This window comes from Xiphophorus maculatus, chromosome 23, assembly GCF_002775205.1.
Source record: "Xiphophorus maculatus strain JP 163 A chromosome 23, X_maculatus-5.0-male, whole genome shotgun sequence".
Classification (NCBI taxonomy): Eukaryota; Metazoa; Chordata; class Actinopteri; order Cyprinodontiformes; family Poeciliidae; genus Xiphophorus; species Xiphophorus maculatus.
The window spans coordinates 25,825,064-25,837,819 of NC_036465.1; the positions used below are offsets into that span (position 1 = coordinate 25,825,064).

At 40.4% G+C, this 12,756-nt stretch overlaps 1 protein-coding gene across 1 annotated transcript; it reads right to left on the bottom strand.

Moving 5' to 3' along the window:
• Positions 1-376: 376 nt before the first annotated feature.
• On the bottom strand, positions 377-11,929 carry LOC102236187 (SH2 domain-containing protein 4A-like). The gene is made up of 6 exons (XM_014473339.2): positions 11,602-11,929; positions 8,828-9,186; positions 5,298-5,412; positions 4,985-5,096; positions 4,685-4,886; positions 377-3,118 (listed from the first exon to the last, which is right to left on the bottom strand). Exons 2-6 carry the CDS (start codon positions 9,006-9,008, stop codon positions 2,955-2,957), a joined length of 774 nt encoding a protein of 257 aa, XP_014328825.1. The 5' UTR covers positions 9,009-9,186; positions 11,602-11,929; the 3' UTR covers positions 377-2,954.
• Between the last annotated feature and the right edge of the window lie 827 nt (positions 11,930-12,756).

Sequence of the window (12,756 nt, forward strand, 5' to 3'; positions counted from 1 at the left end):
TAAGTCACATGATTCAAGATATATGGGTGGATAGACAGGCTCACACACACACACACACACTCACACGTACACGGGCTGATGGCGTGGAGGAGGTGAGGGAATGCGGTGAGGTTTATTGAGTTGAGTGTGACGTTTTTCTTCCCGTGACCAGACTCTCATTTGCTCTGTCTCCCCAAGCGTCTCGGCCTCTGTCTCAGCCCAAACCACATGCTAATCAGCTCTCCGCGCCGTCCATTTGATCTCCACCAGGCGCTTTTCTGATGCATCCCGCTGAATAGATAATCACTGTGCAAATCACCGATAAAACTCGGCTACGTTGTTGTCGCATCTATCTAAAAATTTAAATCTAAGAAGGGAAAAAACACGCAGAATACAGTTAACGTGTTACGATTTGTTCCTTTTTCCTGACATAGACAACAGATAAATAGTACAAATACTTATATTTGGGTATAATACAAAAAAACAAACAAAAAAATGTCAGCAGAGCCAGCATGAGCAGGGATTCAACTGGTGACCAAGTAAAGTGAACACATGACCCACAAGTTATGTAGTAACTACATCTCAAACAAACCATAAAATACAAAGACTGTTGCTTCTGTTCTGTGTGGCTTCACGCTTTTCACAGCTTCTAATATCTGATGGAGTGTGGCGCTGTCCACACTCGGGGTTCTGTTGGAGTCTGTACAGAATTTGCTAAAAATGTTATGACAAAAATAATGGCAAGAAGATTTTTTTTCTTGGATGATAGGAATTAAATTTTTCATTTTTAAAAAATGTAAAATAAACAGAACTATAGCTTCACCATATGGCTACACCTGTTCTACCAGTCTCAATTTGTTTTTTGTTTTTTTGTTTGTTTAAAAAAAAAAAATCTGACTACAAATTTTGAAGTTTCAGATAATTATAGTTTGTACGTGAAGTCGTGAGCTCTCTGGGGCACCCTGCTGGCTCGGAGGTGTCATGTCTTGGGCTGGCTCCAGCACGTGATCACGGGTGTCTGACTCACAGGTGTATGACAGGTGAGTGTTCAGGATTTAAACTACACGTTGCGCCTAAATACACAGAGACTAGAATTTCTTGTAAAACAAAATCCTCCTCAGTGGATGACAACAAGCAGGTATCATGAGCTTAAAGATTCAACAAGTTTTTATACAAACAGGTTTGCGTCTCTTTCTGAGCTCCTTTAATTACCCCAGCACAACTGTTTCTTTGTTAAGGATGATGACGATGCATACTGTGCTTGTGGTAGCCACAGCTGAGACAAGAAGATGAGGAAGAGATCTCATCAGGCAGCGCAAGCTTCATGCCATCCTAGTGCAAAATATGTAAGTTTCTTCTTATTTTAAATATAGGCATCTTCAGGCATGTATTCCAGTCTATAAAGTCAACTTCACTGTGGAGGTTTGTCCTGTTTTAACTATGCTAATATATCCCTTTGTGCCTCCCAGGCCCCGCAGTATCACTTGGCCGTTGTTTAATGCTAGCGTTAGCATGCTAACATATACAGGAGAATGACTGAATATGTAAAAATAATATGTAGGCATCCTCAGGCATGTATTCCAATCGATAAAGTCCACTTTATTATGGAAATTATGTACAGTTTTAACTGCTCTAACTTGCGTTTGTGCTTCCCATGCCTTCTGTATCATTTAGCTAACACTTAATACTAGCGTTAGCATGCTAACACGTCCAGAAAGTCGCATTTACCGTCATAGCGTCATAGCTTGCTAATGTGTTGATTGGCTCACTAAACGACACCAGAAAGTGCAAATTTAAGGCTATAAATATTTGTTTGGGAATGTCACTATCTAAAGTGCTGCTGAAATTTTCCCCATAGAGCCAAATTAAGAGAAATAGATGTCCTATTGAAAGTTTTCTTTATTTTATTTTATTTTTTTAAAAAGTCCTTTTCTCTAAAAGTAAAATTTGGTTTAAAAGTTAAAGTTGAAACTTGTTACACATAAAGATATCTATTTTATAATATGATTGAAAAGATGTTTAGAGTTGATCAATCGAGCCAACATATTGACATATTTTCTGGGCTAAATTCAGAAATTGACAGAGTAGCCAAACTCGTGTTGGGAGAGCTAGAAGATAGTGAGATTTAAGACAGTTTCTTGCTAACCTTGTATTAACAACTTCCCTTGTGGCTGAGTGGCAGCTCAAACGTGAACCATTAAGTCATTTGCAATAGAGTATGAAATATAAATCAACAAAGAGGCGTTGCTGTCCAGAAACTGCTCGGTGGTTTTGTTCTAACACTTGGACAAGTTCTTGAGCAATATATCTGGAGCCTCAAGGGCTCCTGATGAGCAGGTCGGTGCTTGTCAGCGAACGAGTGCAAGGGAGCGTTCCCTTGTGAATGTTGAGATGTGTAATTAAATTGTCTAAAATCCCTTTAAGGATAAAGGTACAAGAAGTCCGTTTCACTGTGAGTCCATTTGTTTTATTTCATTCCCAGGATCCGCTGACAAGACAGAACGCCCAGAGCTTATATGAATATGAACATGAATGAATATATGTGACTGATTGACGCTTTTTGGTTTCCAACTTCAGCAAAGGTCATCCCAGTATAAAACCACTGTGTTTTTCCATTCAGCAGCGTGTTTGTGTCTACGTCCTGTGGACATGTCCCCCCTCAGTGTCTGCCTCGAGATCACAGGCTCTGCAAAAATATAAGAGTCTGAATTTCAGTTTCCCCCACTTTAAGTACACAGTCTCGCTCTCCTCCACAGACACTTCTCCATCTGCAGGTGGAAATTTTAAATTGGGTTCTTGGAAAAGTTCAAAAAAGGACACTTGTCCTTTTTTTTTTTATTTTTCTTTTGCAGTGTATTTATCCCCCACTTGGGTCCTCAAGCAGGAGTACGAATGAGCTGCGGCGTTTGCGTCAGCTCCCACTCCTCAGGGGTCGGGTGTGTTGACGTACGGGAGGCTGGAGACACGGCGGCTTCTTAATGGACCAGCGCCATGCCGCTTTTCTGTAGATGAGCCGGTTTGACAGGAATGGGTGGTTTTTTGCAGGCGGGTGGTTTGCTGCAGGCATCGTCCGCAAACGCCTTCTTGAGATGAGCCACACGACCTTCGTTTTCTGACGTCTCTCTGCGCCGCCGAGTTTCTGAAGAAAAAGAAAAAAAGAGAGAGCGAAAGATCAGAAGAGTTCCAGGAATTATTCCTCTGTTGGTTTTGACTAAGAGAAATTTCAGTTACGGTAGATGAGGAAGAACTTGAGCAGAATACTCATAACCCGGGTGAAGTTCAAATTACAACAAACCTTAATGTTTTTATAGGGTTTTTATGCAATGGGCCAACATAAAGTGGTGTATAATTGTAAAGAGGAAGAAAATGATGTATGGTTTTCTATATTTTTAGCAAATAAAAATCAGCAAAGGGTGGCAAGTCTTTGTATTTAAGGTGCCCACTCTTTTTGGCAAAATCACTCAAACTCAAACTGACTGGCACAATTTTCAAGTCCTGCAACCGAATTTCATTTGGATTTTGGTCTAGACTTTAATTTGATATTCTACTGCAACTCTGGCTATATGTTTAGGGTCCTGTTGGAAGGTGAACCTTCACTCCAGTGTCAATACTTTTGTAGCCTCTAAGCCAAAGACCAGTATATCCGTGGTCCTTCACACCTTAATCATCTGTAGCCTCATTAGCTTAAGCCTGGTAGCAACCAGCCCCTTGTTCTACGCTTTGCTTCGTAAAGAGCATCTGGAATATTGAATATTGAGAAACATCATGTTCTGGAGGCGTGGCCTCTGTTAAAGTTTTAAATGTTATCTAATTGCTAATGTTTGGTCGGGACGTGTATATAATGCGCCAGTTTGACGCTATGAAGCTTACCAGAAATTGCCTGCCCTATAAACAACCCACCTCCGAGAGAGAAGTGCCGATCCAAACGAGGCGGCTGTTTGTGTCAATTCAATATTTTGAAGTGTGACCAACACGGACTGAACAGCATTGTTTACTTCCTCCGCTGTCATTGCCAAAACTACAGGCAGACTACAGTTTAGTAGTCGGCACAGAAAATTGACGTCATTGTTCACAACTTCAACATCTGCTCACCGATTGGCCCGGTAGCAAAACTACAGGAGGAATCCAAATAAATGGGGAAAAAGCCCAGATGGGCACTGAAGGAAGATTTGCGTGGAAAGGCAATGACCAGGCAGCCTTGGCTGTCAATCAGGTTCTATATTGCCCTTCTAATGACCTAATTATTTGATATGGTTGTGATGAAAATGAGACTCCTGCTGTAATGGGTTTCTTCTAGGGTTGACCTGTATTTAAATCAATGAATGTCTCACAGTTAGAATGGTGTGTTCAGGATGATGTGAAAGTTAGAATTTCCTTCTTTCACATTGTTTGAGTGACTAGTGGCACGCTTCCTACATATAACTTTGGTTTTCATTTTGCAGTGTTTTCATCCACACACATTCACTGTGTAATGTGGCAACTTTATATGGTCTTTTTCTTGCTACTCTTCCGTGAGGACTAGAAGTGATTGTATTGTCAACAGATTTCCCCACCTGAGCACACGATCTTTCCAGTGACAAGCTATTTGGCAATGGGATACCTTCAAGTTTGTAGCTACAAATGTGAAAATGTTCAAGAGGTGTGTACACTTTAGAGAGGCGCTGCATATTTCAGCTCCTATAGGCAGGAATCATCCTTCTCTCACCTCCATCCTGTGGAGTGACTCTCTCTGCTTCTGACTGGTGGCTTCGTAGCAACAGGCTTCTACGAAAATGCGGCCTGTAGACGAGGTTCAGGTCAATGTCGTTCTCCAAGCTGTCGTCTTCGGGGTCCTTCGGGTCCTCGTCAGTGCTGCAGTCCGCCACCTCCTCCTCAGACGACTGGTTGATTGGTGTACCTGGATCCTCCTGCGTGTGATTGAGGATATGCTGATCAGAATCCAACGGCCGTTTTTGTATTCTAAAACCCGCCTCCCACATACAAACTCACACGGAGAGGGACTCACATTAACATCTGTGAGAGGGAGCTTGGCATCGTCTTTGATGCTGAGCTGCTGGGCATCACTTCCTGGCAGCAGGTCCACCGTCTGGATGCAGTTCCTGTTATCACTGAGGAGTCTGTAAGGGAAAGATATCCATTGTTGTTTTTGCAGACCTCCCAGCTTACGGATAAATATTTTGACCTCAGCATAGCAAAACGGGTAATATTACAACCGTTAGCTTAGAATCATGTTATTTTAGAAAGCAATTTCTTTTATTGTTTTACATTTTTACTGCCCTATACGTTTATAGATGATTGGCAGAGTTTTCTATTTCTACCTGTTCATGTGGTTCTGCAGAACCTTGGAGGACCTAAATTCATCCACCTCTCCGATTATAGTCACGCTCACATCGCCGTCCCGACTGAGGAGCCAGCTCACTTGTTTACTGGAAGCTAGAAACAAAGAGACAGAAACAAAAATGTAAAAAGTGGTCCATTTGTTTGTTTTCTACCCCCCAAAATTGAAGACACTCAGCAGGGTTCTGCCTGAAGCAGACCTCTCAATAGCTGATTTCAGCCAGCAGGTGGTGCTGTCGCACAAGGATAAATTCGGTGTTTGTTTGGTCATCTTGGTGTCATTACGTATTTAGCTTTATTATTCCTTGAGTTAATTGCCAGTTTTCTAATACAACATGTAATACACAACATTATTGAACCTGAGGTAGTAAAACGATAAGAAAATATAGGAAGTAAACAGCAGATGGTGTTTCTTTTTAAATTAATGTTTCACAGCTATTTTAAGTAAATAAAACATACGTTACAATTTTAAAAACTTTATAGATAAACATCTCAGTCACACCCTGGAGAAATAACAATAACGTAAAATTTTTCCCTTATCGTGACGCAGTGTTTAAAAATAAGCCACCCGTCACAATGAGCGACAGCCCAGGTGTTTTCCATGACTCTACGGATGAAGATGAAACAACCTGCCGCGACGTCACAGACGGGGGCGTGGCTTCAGAAATTCAAACCCAGAACGTAGCGCTGCGCCGTCTGCCAACTGAAACGCGGTTTAAAAGGCCACATAGAGCGATATGTTATCATCAGGGACACATGAGCGACGGTCACATGAGCCCTGAACGCAGATTTCCAACAAAGGAGGCCGTGTGTCTCACCGGCGAGCACCGCCGCGCACAACGGGGCATTGTGTGACGTCACTACAGGCCTAAATCTGCGCGTAAACACGTCTCCGTGTTACTGAGTTATATCAGTCAGATAGGGAGACGGAGAGGCCGTTTCCATTGCATAACGGAGACCTACTGCCTTTGTTACCATCAGCAGGAAAAATGGAATACGAGTGTTGGGGCCATACTAAGAAAAATAAAGAAATCACGAGAATAAACTCGTGTAAGAATAAGAGACGTACAAGAATGAAGTTGTAGCATTATCAGAATAATGTTGTAGTATTGCTAGAATTTAATCACAATATTATGATTTTATATTGGTAATACTACCAGAAAAAAAGGGAAGAAATGGCAAAAAATATACTACTTTAAAACTCAAAAGAAAAACAGTTTATTATTTGGTAGTATTTCCAGAATAGAGTCGTAATGTTGTGACTTTAATCTTGTAATAACTTCTTCTGGTAATGCTACAACTTTGTTCTCGTATTATTTCAACTTTATATTCAAACGACTTCTGACTACTGTGACTTCATTCTCATTCGAGTTTATTCTCACAGTTTTGAATTTGTTCTCGTATTATTTAGTCTTTATTCTCGTACGACTTCTCGTAATATTATTACTTTATTCTCAAAATATTCTGACTTTATTCTTGTATTTATTTTCCTGACAGTTTGGTATTTTCATTCATTACTTAGCAGAGGGATTGTAAAATATCCAAAGTAATCTCAAACCTGTCAAATAATCTTGTCTCAACAAACAGCGCTCCCCTGAAAGACCAAACCCACAGTGAGACATGGCGGTGGCAGCATCATGATCTGAGACGCAACCATTAACAGGTCTAAATATCAGTTTTGACCCCAATTTATCAAATATCTAGTAAAAAGTAGAAATTCATAACAGAAAAAATAAATTTTTGGACTTGTTGAAGTAAAGGTCCGGATTAAAGTAAATTTTAAATAATCTGAGGGATGGTGGACAAGCGGGTGTCATGGCAACATGATTTATTTGGAGAATTTCTTCTGGGTAGAGAATACTACCAACTCCAACAAAGGAAGCTTGAACGCTGAAATCAAATCCTTCCAGCAGAATTTTGTCTTTCAGTTAAATTGTATGGGATGAAGGTCCCATTAAATGTGATAAAAGTTTATCAAGGTTACATTTTTTTAAAACACAAAAACATTAATTTTTTACAGCGACCTAAACACCTTTTAGAGTGACGGAAATAGGTTTAACAGTGTCGTACTGTGACATTAATAAGTCTAAACGAACATGTTGAAGCCCGTCAGTAAAGACGTCTAAGTGGAGCATATCTTCTGCAATGCTCACACACGCACGCCCACGCACGCACGCACACACACACACTCAGTCTCTACTCAGGTGACATGGCAGAGATTGGGTAAACAAAGATGGTAACTTGATATGCGGTCTAAAGCGTGGCGACTCCCGAAACCACAGGGTTTACTCAATCTTCTTCAGCTTTCAGCCCACACAGCAATTGGGCTGCCGGAGACAGAGGCTTTCAGTTACACACACACACACACACACACTGTAAGTACACTCCCTTTGTGCTGCTGAACTAGTTAAGATGACAGCGTCTTTGTAAGATAGATCAGCACTTCTAATGAAGAAGGGTTGGGTTTGATGACTAAAACACAAGCTGAAAACCCCCCAAACACTTCATTTGATTGGTAACATTAGAGACACAACTCCTGCTTCATTACTTATGCACACTTTGAGTTTAGAAGATTACAGAATTAATTATTTGTAAAATAGCTTACAAGTGTCGTCTTCACAACATACCTATAGATTGTTTGTTGCACCCAAATATTATAAATAATAGATAGCTGGGGGAATTATAAAAACAGCTTTCTTGTTGTCATTGGTTACCCTCTGAACCCTAAAATGTCTTAAATAGTAACTAACTTTTAAGTTAAATTGATGTATTTTTCAGCCATTTTCGGGCTATTGCAGCCCTTTTGCTAACTGTAGCTAGTTATTGCAGAGTGGCATCTTATAACTTAGCTTTAGCTTAGACTGGGAAACTGAACAACAGCTGACAAAACATTGTTATTCAGACCAAACTAAGAAATAAACTAACTACAAGTATATATAAGTTCAGCAATCTGTTTTCAAAGTCAAAACAGACTGACTTTTGGCTAGCTTAAAAATGTATAAAGCTGGCTGTCAGATTTTATTAGCTCCTCTCAGACAAAAAGCAATGGATTGGTGGATTTAAGCGGAATTACCTTTCAGGCCTTAAGATAACCTTTAATTCAGTCATAGTTTTATCAATAAGAAAGTTATTTGAAGATTTTTTTCACTTCTAGGCAGTATTAGAAACGCCATTTTGAAAGTTACAGCTACAAATTGTACAAAGACGTAGCCGTAGGTCAGTAGGACATTTTGACTGTATGGTAACCTTTCAGTAAAAGTACAGCAGTTTTATTGCTCATGTTGTATCTATCTATACAGATAGATCTATCTATCTATATAGATAGATCTATCTATATATAGACAGATCTTAAACAAACACACAGCAAAAAATGTTGCTCCTCCTGTTAATGCCTCATCCTTTTTGTATTACTGAGAATAACTCTTGCTCAGTATAGCTAACTGTAATTAAATCATGAGCTCTCCCCCTGCCAGTCTAACCGGTACGACATAAGGAGCGCTGTGCTCCATACCTTTCTTGGCCTTCGTGTTCCTGTTGGTCCTCCCTTCTCTCTCTTCCTTCTCCTCGCGCACTCTCCAGCGTCGTACCTGCTCCTCTCTCATCTTCAGAAACAGAACCCTCTTCTGCTCCTCGCTGAGGGCCTCCAGCACCTCGGGGTCCACCCACATCTCCTTGAGGATCTGAGCCAGCATCTCGTCTCTCTGTCCGTCCCGCAGTCGCTTCTTCCTGAGTTCGAGTTCCCTCGGATCGGGGAAAGAGGAGGAGGAGGAGGAGGAAGAAGAAGTGGTCTCCTTTGTCAGTTGTGTTTCTCTGGACGTGGAAGTCAGGAGTATCTGGATCGGTTTTGGCCGTCAACACTTGTTGCCTTTGCTGTGAATGTTGGAGAGACAGAGAGATTAGATTGACTGCATTGTTCAGTCCCTCTCCATTCACTTGTGTTTTGGCTGGCAGGACACAATGGATGCAAGCAAATAATGCCCCCTCTGCCACACAAGTGTGTGTGTGTGTGTGTGGTGGGGAATGCTGCTGGGTTTCTAAACACTGAAAGGCAAACAGGGGCAGGTTCAGTATGTCAACACACTCACAGGGTGGGGTGCTAATGACTCCACATTATCTGTGAGTAACAGACACTGAGACGAGAAACCCTGTTCAATAATTTATTTCAACAGACATGCTTGGGGTTTTTTTTTTTTTTTTTGCACCTTATCGACCCACGTGACGCCGACGCTCTCTTCCAATCAGGAACTCCACAAGTTGAAAAAAAAAAAATCCAGGAATTGCCCCTGACCTCTTTCTTGCTCTCTGTGTGCGTGCGTGTGTGTCAATAAAAGCAGTCTCGGTCTTGCACGCACTTTTGAAAAATACCCAACCAAAGAGCCAATAGGGTTCGAGTCTGTGGTAACTATTAGCCAATCTACACTTGTAGAGGAGGCTGGGGGCAATATAGTTTCATAGTAAGAAAAAAAAAATCAAAGATGAAAAAATTGAGAGCTTACGATGAATTTGCACATTTGTTTAAATGGGCAAAAAGTAAATTTAAAAAAAGAAATACAGTTGAATTTTTTTCTGTGTAGAAACTTATGTGTCTGAAAGTCTTCAGAGAGTTGATAAAGTCAGTGGAGCAGTTTGCCTCTCTAATAGTTTATATCCATATTTTGCACACACGCACTTTGCAATTTCATCGCTTTCTGCTTCCATTTTATCCCCATAAACAAATCATTTCAAGCCCATATACTAAAACCAATCCACATCAGGTAGCTATGCTTTTTTGTTGTTGTTGATGAATTGTGGCAATAAATAGTCATAAAAGTCTTCCAGTCTAACACATAATAAAATTTATTATACATCATTTTCAGTAAACTTTGCATTACACCCCGTTTCCATTGATTATGGCTCCGATCCCGGGTTGGCCCCTGTTAACGCTCATGAAATACGACAGATTACGATCAAACCGAAACATGCCACTTCCTATTTACTGGAGTCATATAATCATATTTCATAAAAGCAGACTAGAGGTCGAATGCAGGAAAGCGATCGCAAATCACTTGGTTGTCGAAGCCGATCCAGATCTATTAACACGAACGTGGGCGGTGTGAAACGTCCCGCTGCAGAAAGGTGTCGGCTATGAAACAATAAAAGCTATTAAAATTATACATTTTCCAACTGTTCAGAGCATTTCTGTGCACTGCCATCCAGCTGGCTTATACATTTTACTCAACCATTACAATAAAATAAGTGCTTTAAGCATACATATGTCTGTAAAGGTCTGCACAACATGGTCAAAATAGCAATAAGTAAACATCATATAGCATTTAAACAGCTGTAATTATTAAATTGTTTTAGCAACAGAAGGAATACACTGCAAAAACACAAAATCTTACCAAGTAGTTTTGGTCTAGGTTCTAGTGCAAATATCTTAGTACACTTTAAATAAGACTAAACTAGCTTGCAAGTAACTTTTAAACAAGATCTAGGAGCTTGTTTTAAACATAATTCCTGAAAATTAAAGGAAAAGTACTAATTTTAAGTTAAATAATCAGCTAGTGGAACAAGACATTTTTCCAGTATTATAAGTTAAAATGTCTTGTTCCACTGGCTGACTATTTCACATCTAGCTAGTACTTTTTCATTAATATTAACGAATTATCCACTTAAAACAACGTCTTGCTAAAAAGTTACTTGTAAGTTAGTTGTCTTATTTAAGAGCACACTAATACATTTGCAGTAGAAACTAGACCAAAATCAGCTGGTAAGATTTTGTGTTTTTGCAGTGTAATTCAAAGAAAAGCAGTCGGCTCGCTTTGAAGTCTCATGTTAAATGTATTTATTTATATCATGCCTAATCTCTACGAGCACTAAAACTGTATTATTTATGACACCCGTTTTTGTATATCAAGCACATAAATTCATTAGGAACCATTCAAAATCAAACTCCTTCGACTTTTAGCTTAAATTTACCATTTAAGCTAAAAACATCCACCTGTGGCTCAGTGCCCGCGTGCTAATTAGTGCCGGGGTTTCTTTTTCTTTTTTGTCTCCTGCCCCTCTCGCTTGGAGGGGACAGAAAAAGAAAGCCGGGGGAGAAGGAGGGAGGGAGGTATGTGTGCGCTGCATACAGAGGGGATAAACTTTGAAAAGTCTCTCAGTGTGAGCTAACGGCGGCCGTTTGAGAGCGACGGACAGGCGCGCGAGGCGAGCGGTAAATGAGCTCGGACGGACCGTGGAGCCGCCATGACACAACAAAGGAGACCGGGCCGAGAAAGAGAGGAGGGAGAGCGGACTTACTCAGCGTCTGCCAGTCGGTAGCATCTCCTCGCTCCGCTCTTGATTCCCGGTGCTTCTGCGGGCTGGGATAGATGGGTGTGTGCGTGGCGTGACAGAGCACGCCTCTCTCTCTGAGTGTGTGAAAAGCTGAGGTATGAAAGCTGAAGTTTTCTGGGCTGCATTTGTACTCACCGGGAGTGGGACGGGCTGGCAGTCATCTTTTCTTCCTCCTCCTCCTCCTCTTTCCTTCTCGCATCTCCAGCTTGCGTCGCTGCAATGTTAGCTAGTAACTAGTTACATTTACTCTATTACATTTACTTTAGTCACTTTTTGGAAAAGTGTACTTTTACGAGTAATTTTTACTACCTTTATTGCCTTTGACTTGAGTAAATTCATAATGAAGTGTCGCTACTCTTATTTGAGTAAAATTTGTTTGAGTTTGTTTTCATCAAAAATTCCCCAGACGCAGACACACACCTCTGCAGTCTTTGTTAGTTTCATAAGTTCTATATTTAAAAACAGTTATTTGGAATAATGTTTCTTTTGTCTAATTTTGTAAGTATTTTTATTTTGGCCCCTTAAAATACAAATATTTCCACATAACTTTATATTTTGGTGCGTCTAATTATGTAATTTTTAAACATTAAGTGACACTCGAGCAGCCTTTTTACCAAATACTTTTCTATTCTAACTTGAGTAATTTCTTGGAGAGCTACTTTTTACTTGAGTAAAAATATGTTGAATTTGTGCTACTCTTACTTGAGTACAATTTTTGGGTACTCTACTCATCTTTGAGTGTTGCACAGAAAAAAGATAAGGAGATAAAATGATCAAAATGGCACATGACCCGCCGTAAAACACTGGTGTGTTTTACTGCTTCTAATATTTCCATGCGTCACACAGGACAAAAATGTAATCATCCACACAGGGTCAGTAACGTTTCTCCCTGCAGAATCAGAGCAGAATCACTTCTTATTATTTCAAATCCCATCAAATTATATCTCCAAGGCTCACTTTTCTTTGATTGCCTTCGTTGTCTTCCTTGAGGGAAATCCTGCCAGATTCAAAAACCGCCGATCACAGCAACACATGCGCAGGAAGGAAGCATGGGCTGCTTATCCTTTGGGATTTTTTTCCGTCAACAGGTTGTTGACACAGTTCTGGTACCGGCGGCCA

What these genes read in the sequence shown, in the direction of transcription:
- LOC102236187 (XM_014473339.2), bottom strand. Translation starts at nt 9,008, where the DNA reads ATGCTGGCTCAGATCCTCAAGGAGATGTGGGTGGACCCCGAGGTGCTG. An exon ending in CTGCAGAACCACATGAACAG is followed by an intron (nt 5,097 to 5,297) that starts GTAGAAATAGAA and finishes TTTCCCTTACAG; the next exon opens with ACTCCTCAGTGATAACAGGA. An exon ending in AGTCACTCCACAGGATGGAG is followed by an intron (nt 3,119 to 4,684) that starts GTGAGAGAAGGA and finishes CTTTTTCTTCAG; the next exon opens with AAACTCGGCGGCGCAGAGAG.